The sequence below is a fragment of the Aquarana catesbeiana genome, linkage group LG03 (assembly GCF_042186555.1).
Source record: "Aquarana catesbeiana isolate 2022-GZ linkage group LG03, ASM4218655v1, whole genome shotgun sequence".
NCBI lineage: Eukaryota > Metazoa > Chordata > Amphibia > Anura > Ranidae > Aquarana > Aquarana catesbeiana.
Genome location: NC_133326.1, coordinates 734,035,624 through 734,056,776, shown reverse-complemented (window position 1 = coordinate 734,056,776; position 21,153 = coordinate 734,035,624). Strand labels below are relative to the sequence as shown.

General features: G+C 45.2%; 1 protein-coding gene across 1 annotated transcript; it reads right to left on the bottom strand.

The window, feature by feature from the left end:
* Positions 1 to 9,387: 9,387 nt before the first annotated feature.
* On the bottom strand, positions 9,388 to 16,177 carry LOC141133847 (C-reactive protein-like). Its single transcript, XM_073623427.1, has 2 exons — positions 16,112 to 16,177; positions 9,388 to 10,496 (listed from the first exon to the last, which is right to left on the bottom strand). Exons 1-2 carry the CDS (start codon positions 16,167 to 16,169, stop codon positions 9,850 to 9,852), a joined length of 705 nt encoding a protein of 234 aa, XP_073479528.1. The 5' UTR covers positions 16,170 to 16,177; the 3' UTR covers positions 9,388 to 9,849.
* Positions 16,178 to 21,153: the final 4,976 nt, after the last annotated feature.

The following is a 21,153-nucleotide window of genomic DNA, read 5'->3' as shown; positions in this document are numbered from 1 at the left end:
ACTCATCAGACCAGGCAACGTTTTTCCAATCTTCTATTGTCCAATTTTGGTGATCTGTGTGACTTGTAGCCTCAGTTTCCTGTTCTTAGCTGACAAGAGTGGCACCCGGTGTAGTCTTCTGCTGCTGTAGCCCATCTGCTATAAGGTTGGATGTGTTGTGCATTCAGAGATGGTATTCTGCATACCTTGGGTGTAACGAGTGGTTATTTAAGTTACTGTTGCCCTTTTATAATCTCCAACCAGTCTGAACATTCTCCTCTTCAAAAGTATGCCACCAATTCAATAAAAAGGGGGTATTGTATCATTTATAGGTACCATTGTCCTTTAAATGTATATAAACAATATGGGGTTGAAAGAGAAAACAAAGAGGGCCTCTCCAATTAGGTCCTACCTCTTTCCAAAATTATTTAGGACTATTGCGGTACCAAGGGGACATACACAAGGGTATAATAAAAATTCATAAATTTATTCAAAAATAGGGTATTAAAAAGTCCAGCAAAGGACACAATATGAACCGTGACATAATAACACAATCACAAAATAATTGTTTACAGCAATGTTAACAGACAAATCCTATTGGTAGTGCCCACACAAAAAAATGAAGGCGCATAATATAGTACTTGCAGACGTGACCTCTACAGTTTTGCAGTCAAGCCGCTTCTTCAGGAGGCGTCTTAGTATATATTCTACAAAATGAGAAAAGTACAATATCAACATTACAAAACATGTCTACAATGAAAAACATATCTAAGAACAACAAGTGTAAAAATAGATATATAGTATTAATATTGGAGAAGGTAATTTTTTTTTAATATTGCACTCACCCACCTAGGCCCACAAAGGGGCTAGAGCGACACTGTGAGACGCCCACAAGGAGGCGTTCCCCCGGGGGGGCGGACCAGGGGGGCACTTAAAGATGATGCTATTGTAGGAAATAATAAAAATGAGGTATAAGCAGCTGTAGAGGCAGGGTTCTTTGAAGAAGACAGCCACCCATGTGCATCAGGTCAGGGTAAGAAATGGTGAGGGACCGGGAAAAAAAGAGAGGAGAGGGGGGGAGGGGAAAAAGGGGGAAAGGAAGGAAAGGTGGGAACAGAGGGAAAGAAGAGGGAAGGAAAGAGGGGGGGGGGGAGAAAAAACAAGCCTTGTTTTTTCTTTCCCCCCCCCCCTTTCCTTCTCTCTTCTTTCCCTCTGTTCCCACCTTTCCTTCCTTTCCCCCTTTTTCCCCTCCCCCCCTCTCCTCTCTTTTTTTCCCGGTCCCTCACCATTTCTTACCCTGACCTGATGCACATGGGTGGCTGTCTTCTTCAAAGAACCCTGCCTCTACAGCTGCTTATACCTCATTTTTATTATTTCCTACAATAGCATCATCTTTAAGTGCCCCCCTGGTCCGCCCCCCCGGGGGAACGCCTCCTTGTGGGCGTCTCACAGTGTCGCTCTAGCCCCTTTGTGGGCCTAGGTGGGGGAGTGCAATATTAAACAATGATTACCTTCTCCAATATTAATACTATATATCTATTTTTACACTTGTTGTTCTTAGATATGTTTTTCATTGTAGACATGTTTTGTAATGTTGATATTGTACTTTTCTCATTTTGTAGAATATATACTAAGACGCCTCCTGAAGAAGCGGCTTGACCGCAAAACTGTAGAGGTCACGTCTGCAAGTACTATATTATGCGCCTTCATTTTTTTGTGTGGGCACTACCAATAGGATTTGTCTGTTAACATTGCTGTAAACAATTATTTTGTGATTGTGTTATTAAGTCACGGTTCATATTGTGTCCTTTGCTGGACTTTTTAATACCCTATTTTTGAATAAATTTATGAATTTTTATTATACCCTTGTGTATGTCCCCTTGGTACCGCAATAGTCCTAAATAATTTTGGAAAGAGGTAGGACCTAATTGGAGAGGCCCTCTTTGTTTTCTCTTTGAACATTCTCCTCTGACATCAACAAGGCATTTTCCTCCACACATCAGCCGCTCACTGGATATTTTCTCCTTTCCCACCATTCTCTAGTAAACCCAAGAGCTAGTTGTGTGTGAAAATCTCACCGCTTCAAGATGCCTAAATGCATTGAGTTGCTCTCCTGTGATTGGCTGATTAGCAATTTGTGTTACCAAGCAATTGAACAGGTGTACCTAATAAAGTGGCTGGTAAGTGTCTATTGTTGATGCTTCTGATATATGAAGTAAAAGAGAGTATTATATTTTCATTCTGTGTGTCATTTTTATTATCCCAGCTGCAGATCCAGGGAAGGAAGAGAAAATTGTATCCCTCTGTGAAGACAATTAGTTTCCATGTCGAGTATCGGGAGATGATGTAAGACAAAGAGGACATGAATAGGATCCCAACTAGTGGGGGTGAAGATCCTTGACCTCTCCACACATAACGGTCCATTTCTGGCCATCATCAAAAACTGGTGGCAGATATCAGATAACCTCGGTGAGTGAAGGTCTATATAGGACATAATGAATGCTGGACAATGACATTCAGTGTCCCCCAATGTGGTGAACAATTGCATTGTGTCTCCTGATGTGCTGGACATTAGCATCATGTCCTCTACTTTGGAGGAGATCTGTATTGTGCCCCCCCGATGTATTGGACAATAGTAATGTGTCACCCAATGTGTTGAACAAGAGTATTGTGTCTTCTGATGTGTTGGATAAAGGTATTGTGTCCCCCCCCCCGTGTAGTAGACAAAGGTATTGTGTTTTCTGTTGTGTTGGAGAATAGTATTGTGTCTCCAGATGTATGGGGCAAAGTTATAGTGTCCCTCAATGTGTGGATATTGATACTGTGTCCTCAACCCTGTCCCCCAATGTTTGGGGCACGAGTATTCTTTCACTCAGTATGTGGACAATGACATTGTACCCTCCTGATATGTTGGACTATGGTGTAGTGTCCTCTGATGTGTTGGACAATGACATTCAATTTCCGTAGATGTGTTGGACAACAGTATTGTGCCCCAGTATTGTGTACAATGGTCTTGTTTCCCCCAATGTGTTGGACACTGGTATTGTGTCCTCTGATGTGTTGGACAATGGCATTGTGTCCCCTGATATCATTGGCATTGTGTCCCCTGATGTGTTGGACATTGGCATTGTGTCCCCTGATGTGTTGGACATTGACATTGTGTCCCCTGATGTCATTGGCATTGTGTCCCCTGATGTGATGGACATTGACATTGTGTCCCCTGATGTGTTGGACATTGTCATTGTGTCCCCTGATGTGTTGGACATTGACATTGTGTCTCCTGATGTCATTGGCATTGTGTCCCCTGATGTGTTGGACATTGGCATTGTGTCCCCTGATGTGTTGGACATTGACATTGTGTCTCCTGATGTCATTGGCATTGTGTGCCCTGATGTGTTGGACATTGGCATTGTGTCCCCTGATGTGTTGGACATTGACATTGTGTCTCCTGATGTCATTGGCATTGTGTCCCCTGATGTGTTGGACATTGGCATTGTGTCCCCTGATGTGTTTGACAATGGCATTGTGTCCCCTGAAGTCATTGGCATTGTGTCCCCTGATGTGTTGGACATTGACATTGTGTCTCCTGATGTCATTGGCATTGTGTCCCCTGATGTGTTGGACATTGGCATTGTGTCCCCTGATGTGTTGGACAATGGCATTGTGTCCCCTGATGTCATTGGCATTGTGTCCCCTGATGTGTTGGACATTGTCATTGTGTCCCCTGATGTGTTGGACATTGACATTGTGTCTCCTGATGTCATTGGCATTGTGTCCCCTGATGTGTTGGACATTGGCATTGTGTCCCCTGATGTGTTGGACATTGACATTGTGTCTCCTGATGTCATTGGCATTGTGTCCCCTGATGTGTTGGACATTGGCATTGTGTCCCCTGATGTGTTGGACATTGGCATTGTGTCCCCTGATGTGTTGGACATTGACATTGTGTCTCCTGATGTCATTGGCATTGTGTCCCCTGATGTGTTGGACATTGGCATTGTGTCCCCTGATGTGTTTGACAATGGCATTGTGTCCCCTGATATCATTGGCATTGTGTCCCCTGATGTGTTGGACATTGGCATTGTGTCCCCTGATGTGTTGGACATTGACATTGTGTCTCCTGATGTCATTGGCATTGTGTCCCCTGATCTGTTGGACATTGGCATTGTGTCCCCTGATGTGTTGGACATTGGCATTGTGTGCCCTGATGTGTTGGACATTGACATTGTGTCCCCTGATGTGTTGGACAATGGCATTGTGTCCCCTGATGTCATTGGCATTGTGTCCCCTGATGTGTTGGACATTGGCATTGTGTCCCCTGATGTGTTGGACATTGACATTGTGTCTCCTGATGTCATTGGCATTGTGTCCCCTGATGTGTTGGACATTGGCATTGTGTCCCCTGATGTGTTGGACATTGGCATTGTGTCCCCTGATGTGTTGGACATTGACATTGTGTCTCCTGATGTCATTGGCATTGTGTCCCCTGATGTGTTGGACATTGGCATTGTGTCCCCTGATGTGTTTGACAATGGCATTGTGTCCCCTGATATCATTGGCATTGTGTCCCCTGATGTGTTGGACATTGGCATTGTGTCCCCTGATGTGTTGGACATTGACATTGTGTCTCCTGATGTCATTGGCATTGTGTCCCCTGATCTGTTGGACATTGGCATTGTGTCCCCTGATGTGTTGGACATTGGCATTGTGTGCCCTGATGTGTTGGACATTGACATTGTGTCTCCTGATGTCATTGGCATTGTGTCCCCTGATCTGTTGGACATTGGCATTGTGTCCCCTGATGTGTTGGACATTGGCATTGTGTGCCCTGATGTGTTGGACATTGACATTGTGTCCCCTGATGTGTTGGACAATGGCATTGTGTCCCCTGATGTCATTGGCATTGTGTCCCCTGATGTGTTGGACATTGGCATTGTGTCCCCTGATGTGTTGGACATTGACATTGTGTCTCCTGATGTCATTGACATTGTGTCCCCTGATGTGTTGGACAATGGCATTGTGTCCCCTGATGTTTTGGACATTGACATTGTGTCCCCTGATGTGTTGGACAATGGCATTGTGTCCCCTGATGTCATTGGCATTGTGTCCCCTGATGTGTTGGACATTGGCATTGTGTCCCCTGATGTGTTGGACATTGGCATTGTGTGCCCTGATGTCATTGGCATTGTGTCCCCTGATGTGTGTTGGACATTGACATTGTGTCTCCTGATGTCATTGGCATTGTGTCCCCTGATGTTTTGGACATTGACATTGTGTCCCCTGATGTGTTGGACATTGGCATTGTGTCCCCTGATGTGTTGGACATTGACATTGTGTCTCCTGATATCATTGGCATTGTGTCCCCTGATGTGTTGGACATTGGCATTGTGTCCCCTGATGTGTTGGACATTGACATTGTGTCCCCTGATGTCATTGGCATTGTGTCCCCTGATGTGTTGGACATTGGCATTGTGTCCCCTGATGTGTTGGACATTGACATTGTGTCTCCTGATGTCATTGGCATTGTGTCCCCTGATGTTTTGGACATTGGCATTGTGTCCCCTGATGTGTTGGACATTGGCATTGTGTCCCCTCATGTGTTGGACATTGACATTGTGTCTCCTGATGTCATTGGCATTGTGTCCCCTGATGTGTTGGACATTGACATTGTGTCTCCTGATGTCATTGGCATTGTGTCCCCTGATGTGTTGGACATTGACATTGTGTCCCCTGATGTGATGGACATTGACATTGTGTCCCCTGATGTGTTGGACATTGACATTGTGTCCTCTGATGTGATGGACATTGACATTGTATCCCCTGATGTGTTGGACATTGACATTGTGTCCTCTGATGTGTTGGACATTGACATTGTGTCCCCTGATGTGATGGACATTGGTATTGTGTCCCCTGATGAAGTAGTCCCGGTTGTGTCCTATAGTCAATGTTCATCACAGCAGATATGGACACTGAAGTCCACTGACAAATGCTGTAAACTATCAGGATTGGTGTCTGATTATAGGTGGAGATCATGGATCCTCCCCTTGTGTTGGGGGCGGCCATATTGTTATTCCTGCTCTTATCACAATGATCACATTTATCACCAGGATTCATGGCAAACTGGAGAGCCCAGAATGGAAGGCCATTGTGCGGGACAAAGACATCTGGATGGAGATTGGAGCCAGGAAAGATGACCAGAATATGCAGCAGTTTACAAATTAAACCCATCTGTCACAATGTAACAATGTTCATATGTCAAACCAATCTTTTTATAGTAACTCATCACATTCCCAAATGAATAAACTGCCCTTCACAGGGCTTTATACTGACTTCTATTTGATTCAACTTTCGTGAGCTGCCAGCCATGTGCAACGGGACTAGGAGGGCATATTGTAACAGCTAATCAAATTTGAAGCTGCTCAGGCTTGAAGACAAAAGAAACCTTCTGACGGGTTGGTACAGAATGTTTTCTTTCCTTTGACCGCTCTGGAGAAGAAAGCTCACAGAGGACACACTATCTGTACATTGGATCCATGCATTTTATTTGGTGTCGCTGTACGGCTTGTGTTACAGTAGAAGGATTTGGCGTACAAACTTAGATGAAAGAAAAAATATATATAAACAGTAAGGTTTTTTAATATTTCAGAAGAGACATACTATGCCATATACCAGGGGTAGGCCACCTCGGCCCTCCAGCTGTGGTGAATCTACAAGTCCCATGAGACATTGCAAGACCCTGACAATCACAGGCATGGCTCCTAGAGGCGGTGGCATGATGGGATTTGTAGTTTCACCACAGCTGGAGGGCCGAGGTTGCCTACCCCGGCCATATACAGAGGATGTGACATTCTTCACACATTCTCTGCAGGTGAATCCTCCTGGTCCACGTGTTTTTAAATGACAGGGATTGATTATACTGAGCTCCATATGAGCGCATGTGCAGATCGGCGTAAGTTCCCTGCATAGGCCGGGTGCCAGGGCAAATGAGTACCTTTGCACATGAGTGGGAGATATGCAGGGGCGGACTGACCATTCGGGCACTCGGGCACTGCCCGAGGGCCCCATGCCACTAAGGGCCCTATCAGGGTTGCCAGCCAGGGACAGTATGTAAAAATTTGTGGTTTTTTTTTAAATCCCAAGATTGTAGCTGCCCCGCCTCTCCAGTACCTTTTCAGTGTGTGTGTATTCTGTGTGTGTATATTGTGTGTCTGTGTGTGTATACTGTATGTGTGTGTGTGTGTGTGTGTGTGTGTATACTGTGTGGCCCCATAATCTATTGCCTGGGGGCCCCATAATCTCCTATTGCCCGGGGGCCCCATAATCTTCTCCTATTGCCCAGGGGCCTCATAATCTCCTATTGCCCAGGGGCCCCATGAGTTGTCAGTCCGCCCCTGGAGATATGTCATCCCCCAGCCTGACCAAGATGGTAAAGATATTGAACCTCAAAGAAGTAAATGAGACAGCCCATGTACATAGCTGGAATGGAGGTGGGTAGAGTACCGCTTTAAAAATTGTTCCTGTTATTGGTGGATTATGACTACAAAGGCTGCCATTGCTGATCACTGCCCTGGCTGTCATTTTATTGCACATTAGATTGGTCCATATGTTGTACCTGTGAAAATCGGTGTTGTAGTCAGGGCCTCTGATAAGGCAGTACAGCCAGCCCTCCTGTACTGGGCCTGGGACCCATCAGTTCAAAATGGGGGCCCGGGCACCTGCTGAGTAGGAGGACCTGCTGTACTGTCTTACCAATCCTCTTCTGTCTCCCCCCTGCAGCGCGGAAAGCTTCTCCTCCTCTCCATCCCACCGGCTGCACTGCAAGGGGATTATTTCTAGCGCATGCACCCCTTCAATCTGCTTCCCTCCTCATCTGCCGGCAGCTGCTGTAGGCACACAGGGGAATGTAATTTACTGGCCCCTTGCTTTCCTTAATGAACACAGTGAGCGATCGGTACCAATCACTCCTGTGTCCATTCATCACTGAATCATAGTACTGTGATTACTATGATTCAGCTTGTGCATGAACAGGAAGCCTCAGAGTGCCTCCTATTCATTCAACTGTGCAGCTAAGGCTGTAGAGAACGGGACCGATAAATCTGTGTCCTCAGTCACTTTCGGGCCGGTCTGCTGTCAGGTAAGCTGTATTGGGCCTTGTGATTTTTAACAGCAGCCATGGTTGTACTCACCACTATTGCAGTGATCCCACCACCTAATGGGTCCATTCACAGAACACCATGCATTTTCCTCAATAAATGCAAGTTGTTCTCTGACTGGATGAGGCATGTAGACAGGAGGATGACATCACAATCGCCCCCATGTCCAATCAGAGAATGTTCTGCATTCATTGAGAAAAATACAGGGCGTTCTGTGAATACCGCCCGTGCCAAGGGAGAGGCCCCCTGTGGTTGATATGCAGCAGGGTAGCCACTCGACACGGGACCTGGAAGGCGTGAAAAATCACTAAATTAGAGGTGGTGATTGTCCACTTCCCACAGGTGTGACACATGTATGCTTTCATTTTGTCCAAGCTGGACCAATATAACTATGCAATAAAACTCATACCTGGACTTCAACTTTAAAAACTTTTGGAGTTACTTCATTGGAGAAAGCATGCAGATCAGGTCACATGCTGTGTGTTCGCTCCTGGTCAGTGACCCAGAGATTTTTCATAGAGATGAGTGGGCCGGTTCATTAAAGTCCCGGCAGACATAGGGGTTGATTTACTAAAGGGAAAAAGACTGTGCACTCTGCAAATGCAGTTGCTCCAGAGCTTAGTAAATGAGCAGATACTCTGCTGACTTCCAACATCCAATCATGTGCGAGCAAAAATGCTGTTTTTTTTTAATTTTCCATGCACGTGATTGGGTACCCTTTGCAAAGTGAAGCCTTACCTCATTTACTAAGCTCTGGAGCATCTGCACTTGCAGAGGGCAACTGCACTTTCCAAAGTGCATAGTCTATTTGCCTTTAGTAAATCAACCCCATAAGCTCAGGCCAACCAGCCAAACTTCATTTCACCTGGATGAGTGACCTTATACTACAAAAGACCAGCACTGTCAGAATGACAAAAGGGCTGCTTCATGGAGAACATTCCGAGAAACTACCAACCTCCTGTGATGTCATCACCACCCCCTGTATGACATCACTGCCCTAATAAGAAACAATATACCTTATTAGAAGAGCAATTAAGAAGGAAGCCCAATATTTTCTTATAGGGGCAATAATGTAAATGTAGGCAGTTCATTTTGGATCCTTAATAAATTGTTCTTCAGTGGATCAGCAATAGCAGCCTGCTTATCGTGGTTATGTGTTGGGATTGGTGCTTCCATTGAGGAGAAGGGTCAATAAGTGAATATTACATTTTTAATTCAGGTTATGATGCAACCTAAATATACAAAGCTTGGAATAACTGTTACTGTATCTGTGATGGATATTGCATGCTAATATTTTTAATGCAGAAACCGATACCCACAAAACCCATGCCAATTTCCAGAACCTGCCACCACTTCAAGCGTAGGTGAAGACAAAACATTTTTTTTGTATTGGATGGTGTCTGGAAGGGTTAGACCCTCTACCAAGTGTTCATGGCTGTTTGTGTCTGTGCTGGGGAGATTCACTCTTTGTGTTGGTCCTGGTGGACGTTGTTTTTGGAATTTTAGAGAGCAGAAGGTAATAGGAAATCTTCCAATAGGGACCAATGTGCTGGTGACTTTGTGGAGATTTCTTCACATTTCCCATTGTTTCTCTGAGGGAGGAAGTGAAGATAAATCTCCCCAGCAGGACAGAAGCAGCAACAAGAACCTGATGTTGATTTTAACCCTTTCCTACTCTACCCAAACCCCCAAAAAGTTTTGGCTTTTTATTTACACTTTAATAACATGGTATACATACTGAGCTGACGGACCCCCCAGACTTGCATTGAAGTTTAGGTTGAAGAAGAACTTCCCCTATCATTTCATAGACTAGAGACTTCCAACTAATGACATTTCCATAGCGGTCACCAGAGATGACTTTCTGGATGTCTCTTGGAGTCAGGACAACATCCCACATGTGGACATCACTTATTTCTCCAAAAAATGAATAGGAAGAAGTCATAATTTCCCCCAAATTATTATGAACCTGCCCCAGAACAATGCTGGTTATACCATTGATAGAAGACCCTTTTGATAAGACTTTTCTGGGGTAGAGCTTTCCATTGGCCCAAAATTGGACCACACCAGTGTCAGAGTCCCAGGTCACACAGATGTGTCTCCAGTTCAAGGAATCCGTGTCTGTCTTAATATATTCAAGAATTCCATTTACTGCTATGGACCAGAGATTTAGGGAGTTTGAGTAGAATATAAAAGCAGGACTCTTTTCTGTAGTAGCGAGAGAGAAGGGACTATAAGTACGTGAAAGATCACTGTAGACATTTAGACAGATGCTGACTTTCTGCAATGGCTTTGTAATTGCAGGTTTCAGAATGACATGATCTGAGCTCCTGTCTCTAGGGAAGATGAACACTTTACCCTCCAAGTCTGGAAAACAAAGAAAAACATAAAACACATTACTGCTGCAAATCAATGTATACATTTTAAGTGTACCTAAAGCCTAAATTGTTATTTGTCCATTATGGATGGAGTGTGGATGGTTGAAACCTCTGTGAGGATCTCGCTTTCTCTTATGCCGCGTACACATGAGCGGATTTTCCATCCAGGTTTTTTCCGACGGGATTCCGCTCAAGCTTGCCTTGCATACACACGGTCACACAAAAGTTCTTTGAACTTTCGACCGTCAAGAACGCGGTGACGAGCCAAGAAAATGAAGTTAAATGCTTCTGGGCATGCGTGGAATTGTTACAGAGCGTTGGAATTTTGCGCGTCGGAATTGCCACAGACGATCGGAATTTCCGATCGGAACTTTTTCCGTTGGAAAAAATTGAGAACCTGCTCTCAATCTTTTGCTGGCCAAAATGCCGCCAGCAAAAGTCAGATGGAGCATACACACGGTCGCATTTTCCGACCAAAAGCTCACATCGGACTTTTGCTGGCGGCATTTCCGACCGTGTGTACGTGGCATTAGCCTTCTGTTATGGTCAGTGTAGGTGTTTGAGGTAGTGCTGAACCTCGCTGATGGGTGAATGGTTTATGTTCTGAGCTACTGTATATGTGGGTATTGTAGAGACGGTTCTCTGTCGCTACCCAACTATTGGAGGCCATGAGGAGCTTGGTCCTACAAAGCTGTATTGGTGAATGAGGAGTGCCATGAATAATCATTTTAAAGTTTATATTGTTAAAGCAACTGTGTGTACGCAACCCTGCTTGACCCCTCCGATAGTGCTGGCCAAGTCCCAAGGGAAGCATTCCTACCATGCAGAACCAAATATAATACACTCCATAATATGCTAATTTAGATTTTATTACATTGGATAGTTTGTATGCTACACAGTAGAGAGGAGGGACATTTCAGCTTGGTTAATATGGGGATTGCAGAACCCTGTTTAATTGATTATGTGTGAGAAGCTCATGGTGGAGGTGAGATTGAACTGTTGGAAGCAATGGGACCTTATACTGAAGTTTAATCACCTTATAGTGTTGCTTCCCTGGTTCCCCCATCCACATGCTAATCACCCTTTTAAAAAAAGTATTTCTCTTCTCATTAGATTCCTCATTTAGGACTCAGTGACATCATCACTGGTTCTCTATTCTACTCTATGGAGTGCAGGCAGATCATGGCTGGTGGGAGGGGCTGGCAGGGGGCTGTACAAAGCTTCCTGGAAACATCCCAGCTCCCTGCCTCACTACTCCTCTCAAGAGTCCACAGACATGATGCAAGCAGTGGGCTGGCTATTGGGAGGAGTTATGCAAATATCAAAATGCCTTGATGGGTGGGTGTCGCTCTGGAGGAGTGGGCGTCCCTATGCAGGTTGTATTTGCATTCAGACTGCCCAAGTAATACACACATGTGAGCCGGCCATTAACAACAGAACTGAAATCCAACAAATGAAAATAGTGGGCCAAGGCAGTCAGGCTGTGGAGGTGAGGGTTAGATGTTTTCCAGCCACAAAATGAGGCGGGTTCTATCTGCATTGCTGCAGCTTCTAATGCACATTGTGAGAAGCTCACAGTGTGCAGTGAAATAAAGGGAAGCCATTTCAATCCAGGAGAGGATCCGGTGCAACCATACTAGACTGAAGAGAAGGCCAGAGGGAAGATATAATAACAACCATGATGTATATTAAATATTAATACAATAAAATAAGGGGGTGATAGAAGGAAGATACCACTAGAAGAGGAAGCAAAATGAATGTCACAAAGTGAGACTCTGACCACCCCCCTAGGGATGACATGATAGAACTGGGGTCTTCCCTGTGACACAATTGTTTCCAATGAGGAGGTCATGGAGCTCTAACAGATAGAATGATTTGGGTTCGGAGGTGGATTCATACTGTATATCTTTCAGGAAGAATTCTGTATTGTATGAAGATAGAAAGACTGAGCTTGGAAAAATAAGGGTTAAAATGATCTTAACCCCTCAAAAGTTAAACAAGTGAGCAGAGGAAGATCTGAACACCCTGAGAAAACACTCTGGACACATGAAGTGGTCGGCTTTAACTGTTTTTAGCCTGGTCTGAAGTTGCCTGGATTGACTTTCTCTTATAAAATTCAGACTACTTTGCACTTGTGAGGGCTTAGTGTCCTACTTCTCAGGGTAAGTGGTGTCTCTGGTCAAAAACAGTTCTTACACTTCTCACACATTCCACACACTTCCCACACGTGTCTCACACATGTCCCACAACCTCTTAGGGTCAGTCATCTGCAGGATCCAACTCCAAGAACCCACCACCAGCAATAACTGGTGACGTGGTTGAATGGAGATCAGTGCTCTCTCTTCTTCTCATGATCGCTCAATGCAGTGTGGTCCCATCATTTTATGGTATCATAATAATCATGGCTCCTGGTGCCATAGCAATGAGTCATTTGATGTCAGCCAAATAACACTTTATATAGAGCGCTTAGTAGGGGGTTCAAGGCCATTAGAATAAATGAAAAGATGGGGTGCAGTGGGGAGAAGTTGTGTGGGTCAAACTCATGTTAATGAATTACTTTTCATACAAGAGCCAGAGCCAGGTCCTTATCATAGTCGTCCATTCTGAGACACATTGGTTGTTAAGGGGTCTGCTGCCATACATACTGTAACTGGGTTATGAGGTCTAGGCTATTGGCTGTTGATTATAAGTCAGGAAATGTATTCTGTTCCCTCCACCTCCCTGCAGGTTATGAAGAATCTCGCCACATCTTCTTATCGGTCTGACAGCACAAGCAGTTGTAGTGCTCACTCCCTTAAGGGCCGCTCTTTTGTCCCATGTTCCTTACCCAGATTAGTGCAAAGGCAGTCAGCCACACAGCAACAGTCACTCTATCTGTCTCAATGAACAACTTCAGGGATGGATTTTTTTTTAAATGTATTGCTGAATAACTTGGATAGGGCGCAGGGAGCTGTGGGATACTCCATAAACACTGAACAGTAAGCAGAGGACTCTCTCCATGTTGCCACTAATTCTTAGGACAGTCCCTCTAGTAATGGCCCAGAAAATGAACAGCACTGAGATACCATCAGAAATATCTCAGGCCAGGCAAACATTAGTATTGATGTGGATATAAATATTACTGCACTAACTCCAAAGCAACGTGAAAAAAGCTGCTACATAAACAATGTGACAAGAATACTGGAAAGTGAATAATATAAAATGTAACACTAAAAGATAAAAACATATGCATATGTTTGTGAAAAATGCAAAAACTATCTTTGAATCGTACAAAAATAATGGAAATGTGAAAAAGTCCAATGCCTGTAAAGGTCCTAAAAATGGCCAAGGTGAGTCCGCCGCCAAATAGTGGCTAATCAAAGATGTAGTACACTGGAACTCCAAAAAAAAAAAAAAAAAAACAGCATACATATATATGAAAAAAAACTGTGATCACAGAGTAAAAATAGGGGGCAATGTAAGAAGCAGAAAGCCAAGTCCGACGCGTTTCATCCCATAGGACTTCAACTGGGGCATATTGCTGATTTTTAGAAATAAAAAAAACACCAAATGGAGGCAATTTTTTTCTTTGCATAAACAAGAGTTCCTTTGTGGCCCAGTTGTGACCTCCTGTACCCAAGTTCCAGTCCTGGTGTTTCCAACATCCGAGGTCTGGTGCGGCGGCTGTTCACAACATCTCTTGGAGTCGTGTTTGGAGGTCCTTGGTCCCCTGGAGTCTCATTGATCTGCCGATTCTCAGCATCCTTGCCTTTCTGACTCGTTGTCGCTGACATTCGAGTCCACCTGTTCCGGTAAGAGTAGATATAATTCCCTTGCTTTTTGATTGAAGATGCACCACTTTTGATGCCCTCACTGTGGGAGAGTTCCAGTGTACTACATCTTTGATTAGCCACTATTTGGCAGCAGACTCACCTTGGCCCTTTTTCCAGATTCCAAATTTCCAAATTCCAGAATCTTAGTATCACTGGCATGAATGTTTCCTCCTGCCTTCTGGAGGAAACAGTCAGACCTGCAGCCAGTAAAACCAAGAACAGCCCAAAGTAACCACACACTGCTCCACTGATTACAAGGGAGCCAAAAAGAACTAAATGTAGCTAGCCTACCCAGCAACCTACCTAGAAGGGGCTACACAGTTTTGACATCCATTTGCTCCACAAAATCCTGCCCTTTCAAAGATTTTCTGCCAGCAGTATTTATACACCGCCTGATTAAGTGAGTCAGGTAGTGGCCCAGGCTGGGGTGGGTAAGTGTTAATCCCTGCCAACCAGTTTACAGGATTTTTGGGTTGCAGCCAGCCCACCTGTGCTTTAAATTGGGGGAGGGCTGAGGCCTGCAGAGTGCAGATGGAACCATTTGGGGTATAGGAGTGCCATACACATGAGACTGCTGCTGCCCTTCAATACAGAAGAAGAAGAATAATGCAGAGAATCCTAGGGTGCTGCCAGCCATGGACTTGCCAACAAACATTGGATGCTAACTTCAGTGCAAGGTATGCTTGGGCCAATTTATAGTTTGTTAAAGTTATAAGAAACTAGTCGAGATTTTATCCTGTATCATGTTTTCTCTAAGAAGAAGTGTAAAGACTGTTAACCTTTTCCTAAGCCTGATCTGAAATTACTCATAAAGGGGTACATAATGGGGATGACATATACAAAGAACCTGGGTCTTTAAGGTGTATGAAGCACACGACATCACAGTGACAAGTAAGCTGCACTTCAATGAAGAACAAGTCATTGCCAAGGGCAACCAAGCCAAGTCGCAAAGTCACTGACACAGAGGGGAGATGTGGTACCTGGGGAAGGTGGGGTATCCTCTGGTAGCGAGGGGGTTGCTATTTGGGCTCCCTCCCTAGCGATCTATCTCTCATGGCAACTGGGAGCAGACCAGCAACACAGAGGTCCCTATCCTGACTAATAGTTACTGCATGTAAGGAGTTAACACAGGACACCTATGGGACCCATGCTTTGTGTCTGGTGGGGTTTCATGCCATTAAAGGGAGTGAGGTAGCGAAGATACACTGGCTGGTGGAGATAGCGTGGGTCGGCCCACTACTCTGAATGCAACACATGTACACACTGGGAGTAGAGCAATGGGACAGCTCTTGAAAATTAGAGAAATGGCTATATACTACTTTCAATGTCGGCTCATCTCTGAGTTGGGAGACTGCCTTAATGTTAGACTTTCACATGACCACAGTTCCCATCTGGTCCCGGGCATTGGTGTGAATGCCTCTGGAAATCGTACCCCTATTGCACAGACGTGCTGGGTCCTGTCCACAAAATGGTGTAGTTGGAGAACCTGGTATAACCAACCTCATTTCCCCCAACCCACCTGAAAACTAGAGGGAAAAGAGGAAAAAATCCCTGGTGCCACACATCCATGGTGTTCTATGGTAATAAGAGAGGCAACCTCAGCCTGGGCTCCCGCCAGGCCACGCCCCCAATGTGGTTCACTCCATCTCCCTGAGCTTAGTCATGGGATCATGAAGACTATCAGAGACTCCGGGATCACCAACAGTATTTGTGTGCAGGTCGAATCACCTACCTTCCTGTGCTAGAGACTTTAAATCAACAACAGCAGTTTTCATCAAGTCATATCACCTACCTTCTTGTGCCCAAGAAGCCAGGATCACCATTAGGAAGAGCGGCACACACAGCTCCATCTCCCTGAATAACAAACATCAATTATTGGATAGAATGGTGTGAATCTCAGCTCAGCAGTATTTATATATTAGTAGAATAGAGAGCTGCCCACTGCTGTGAGTGGATATGGCCAATCAGAAATCCAAAACTAAGCTTGATATATAGATATAGCCAACAACCAACACGGTGGCCATGGTTCACAGTCAGATACCACTCTGCTCACTCTACCCAACTACAACCATCTTCCCTCAGCCATTCTCAGTCAATCTCAGCATCTTTTCCCTATGGTCAATGGCCAGATCATAAACTGTCCCCTCTCTCCTCTGTCCAAGATCAGATCCCACTCTACCTCCTTTCATCCAGACCACAATTCTCTTTCACTCAGTCCACATCCATGTTAGCTTTCCTTTGTCTATTCTCCCCATGGTCTATGGTCAGATACCACTCCACCTACTAAACCAAACCACAACCATCCCCTCTTTCCCCAACCATGTTAATCACCCCTTCAACCTCTTCTCCCCTCCCCATGGTCCGAGGAGAGATCACACAATTCCTCCTTAGTCCTCTGTTTAAGATCAGTTCTTGCTCTACCTCTTTCACCCCAGCCATCTTCCACTCAGTCCCCATCCATGCTAAGTCTCTCTTCTTTTCTATTTTCCCCATGGTCCATTATCAGGTCCCACTCAGAATGTTCTCATCCTGATCCACAATCTATCTATCTATCTATCTATCTATCTATCTATCTATCTATCTATCTATCTATCTATCTATCTATCTATCTATCTATCTATCGATCTACTTATACACAGATAAAATGATAACAGACAAAGACTACAGACAATTCCTCCAAATAAAGTGACATCTTACCTGGAAATCAGACAGCTGGATTATGGGGCTGTAGAGGAAATATTGCACACACCTCTCTTTCCAAGTATTTAAGATGTGACTAGTGACCCTCCTAGGATGGAACATTCCTCCAATTCCTTATCATGTGTCTACTTGTTGTTGTTTTCCTGCATAGAATAAAAAAATATATGTTTTACTGCAATGTAATGCAGTTGTGGACCTTAAGGATATAGGGTACAGTTAATAAAAAGCATTTAATAAGCCTTACATTACTCCCTTCTCCCCTCACTAGACAGCATGGTGCTCAGCATTTGACAATGCATCTCTATGACCAGCCCCCCACTACCTACAGTATGGCTGAATCTCTAGTGTCCATAGTGTTCCTGGGTATCCAATGTTCCTGTATCTCCTGTGTCCTCAGTGCTCCTGTGACTCCAGTGACCGCAGTGTTTCCATCATCTCCATGGATACCACAACTCTTGTGTCTTTAGTGACTCTTGTGTCTCCCATGATCTCAGCATTTGAAATGACCTCTGTATGTCTGTGTCAAGTGAAAAGGACAAAACAGGAAGCGCCACCTGAGTGTAGCATTAAAAAATGAACAATTTAATCAAAGGATTAAGCACACTCACAGAAACAAGATTAAAAACAAGTTCATCTGGTGCACAGGGGAGCCCCTCCAGTCCATCTCGTGGACATTGCACTGCGAACGGAGACCACAGATGTTTCTGGTGCTGTGTAATTGCTTTATAGCATCCAGAAAAGCTGGGAGAACCACCGTGAACTGCAGGGCGGATGTGACATCACTGGAGACAGGGAGACAGCCGGGATCTGTGTCAATTCTGTGTTTGCACAGTGATTTCAGGGTGTCCTGCATCACCCTTGACCCCAGAGCATCCTGTAACTTCCAGTGACCCCAGAGCATCCTATGACTTCCAGTGACCCCAGAGCATTCTGTGACTTCCAGTGAACCCAGAGCATCCTGTGACTTCCAATGACCCCAGAACATCCAATGACTTCCAATGACCCCAAAGAATGCTATGACTTCCAGTGACCCAAGAGCATCCCATGACTTCCAGTTACCCCAAAGCATCCTATGACTTCCAGTGACCCCAGAGAATCCTGTGACCTCCAGTGACCCAAGAGCATCCTGTGACTTCCAATAACCCCAAAACATCCTCTGACTTCCAATGACCCCAAAGTGTCCTATGACTTCCAGTGACCTTGCAGCACTCTGTAACTTCTCGTGGACATTGCACTGCGAACAGGGACCACAGACGTTTCTGGTGCTGTGTAATTGCTTTATATCGTCCAGAGAAGCTGGGAGAACCACCGTGAACTGCAGGGCAGATGTGACATCACTGGAGACAGGGAGACAGCCGGGATCTGTGTCAATCCTGTGTTTCCACAGTGATTGCAGGGTGTCCTGCATCTTGTGTCACCCAGTGACCTCAGAGCATCCTATGTCTTGCAGTGACCCCAGAGCATCCCGTGTCACCCAGTGACCCTAGAGCATCCTTTGACTTCCAGTGACCCCAGAGCATCTTGTGTCACCCAGTGACCCCCAGAGTGTCTTATGACTTCCAGTGACCACAGAGCATCCTGTGACTCCCAGTAACCTTGCAGCACCCTGTAAGTTCCAGAGATTCCACAGCACCCCGTGTCACCTAATGACATTGGGGAATCCTGTCTCACACGGTGACCCCAGAACATTCATTCTGTGTCATCTTGACCCTCCGTAGCACCCTAAGTAGGGATGAGAGTAAAAAATATGTCATCAGCACACCAGAGGGGTCCTAATGAAAGGGTTCTGTGTGGCTCTGAAATGTCACTATTTTCTGCTGTGATGTGATTGTTCAATAAAGTGTTAGACCCTTTTATGTAGTTCTCTGGTTTGCTGGTGATATCTTTTTTGCCTTGAATCATTCCGGCCTCTGGCTGGTGGTTGCTACAATACTCACGTACTCTTCCATCATTCTCAGGAATATGTGCATTGGGAATATTGCTTTAGACATAAGTAGAGATGAGGTTTGAGTTCAGAGAGATGCAGGGTTCAAGTCAAACTCTAGCTGTTCTTGCTTTGGCGAATGGGTGAATTAATGGCCCGTCTCCATGCTTGCTGCAGTAAATCTCAGGCTGTGCAGGAAATCATTTATTAGGAGCGATATTACTACCACCACCAATGAGTGACAGCTTCCTGTTCACGGCTGTGGTTACCAGTAACCAGTGATGCATCCCAGCCCCATTTAGCTCAATGTAAAGAATGCGGTGGGGAGTTCTGGCTGGGGTCATTAACCAAATATGGCACTAAATGGGGCCGGGGATGCATTACTGGTTGAACTGCTATCCCACTGTGAAGGACATCATTGATGTTTTGCTGTCATTCAAGCAAGAGGATCACTGGGACATTTACCTTGTGGGGCATTTTTTGTGGACATCATGAGAAATCATTTTTTGGACATAATTTTTTGGAAAACCTCTCCCTCTCCTCCGGCACCTTTCCTTCCCCGCTTAAACATGCACTGGTTACCCCCATACTTAAAAAACCCTCACTAGACCCCACCTGTTTGAATAACTTAAGACCCATCTCCCTGCTCCCATTTGCCTCCAAGCTCATCGAAAGTCTTGTCCATGACCGAATGAATCGTTACCTTACGGTCAACAACCTTCTCGACCCCCTACAGTCCGGCTTCTGTCCACAACATTCCACTGAAAACTGCCCCACTAAAACTCAACAATGACCTATTAACTGCTAAAACCAATGGCCATTACTCCATACTCATACTCTTAGACCTCTCTGCCTTCGACACAGTTGACCCCCTGCTCCTCCTCAGCAAACTACATTCCCTTGGCCTCCATGATTCTGCTTTATCCTGGTTCTCCTCCTACCTATCTCAGTGCACTTTCAGTGTCACTTACAACTCCATCTCCTCCGCCTCTCTTCTTCTTTCTGTTGGGGTACCCCAAGGCTCCGTCCTTGGGCCCCTCTTATTCTCGCTCTATACCTCTTCCCTGGGCCAGTTGATAACCTCCCATGGCTTCCAATACCACCTCTATGCCCAGATCAATCTCTCCACTCCTTGACTCACCCCCTCGATCTCCTTGTGGATCTCAAACTTACTGAATGACATATCGGTATGGATGTCACACCACTTTCTCAAACTCAATCTTTCTAAAACTGAGTTTGATATATTTCCTCCTTCACAGTCCCCCTCCTGTGACTTCACCATTAATAGCAACAACACAACCATTGGTCCCTCCACACATGCCAGGGTGCTGGGTGTAATCCTTGACTCTAACCCCTCCTTCAGCCCCCACATCCAATCACTGGCTAAATCCTGCCGCCTTAACCTCCGCAACATCTCCAGAATTCGACACTTCCTGACTAATGACACCACAAAGCAACTTATTCACTCCTTGATTATTTCCCGCCTTGACTACTACAACTATCTCGTTAATGGCCTACCCTTACACAGGCTATCCCCCCTTCAGTCTATTATGAATGCTGCTGCTAGACTAATACACCTCACTAACCGATCCATGACTGCTGCTCCTCTCTGCCAATCGCTTCACTGGCTTCCCCTACCCCACCATATAAGATTCAAAATGCTAACCACAACATACAAGGCCATTCACACCATCGCCCCCATCTACATCACCAACCTCAACTGCAGATATTGCCCCAAATTGTCCCCTCCACTCCTCCCATGACCTCCTGCTCTCTAGCTCCCATGTTACCTCCCCCATGCTCGCCTTCTGGACTTCTCCAGAGCCTCTCCCATCCTCTGGAACTCCCTGCCCTGGTATATCCGATCAGCCCCTAACCTGTCCACCTTTAGGAGATCCCTGAAAACTCATTTATTCAGGTAAGCCTACCCCACCTCCACCTAACAACTGTCCCCGAGCCACCCCCATCAAATCATTCCACGCATCTATTACCTTTTGTACCACCATTGTACCAAATATTGGCTGTACATGCTCTCAAATTGACCGAAAACAAATGTGTTCCGTCGGATTATCTAAATGTGTATAAATCCATAAGACTAAAATCCAAAGTACAAACACGCATGCTTCGAACCAATGCTAAACATCAGACAACAATAGCAGAAGTTGCCCAAAGGGGGGCACTAAAGAGCTGAAAGACCACGTGGTTTTGTG

Coding starts and splice junctions, on each gene's coding strand:
- LOC141133847 (XM_073623427.1), bottom strand. CDS start 16,169: ATGGAGCTGTGTGTGCCGCTCTTCCTAATGGTGATCCTGGCTTCTTGG. Junction 10,497..16,111: donor GGCTTCTTGGGCACAAGAAG/GTAGGTGATATG, acceptor TTTGTTTTCCAG/ACTTGGAGGGTAAAGTGTTC.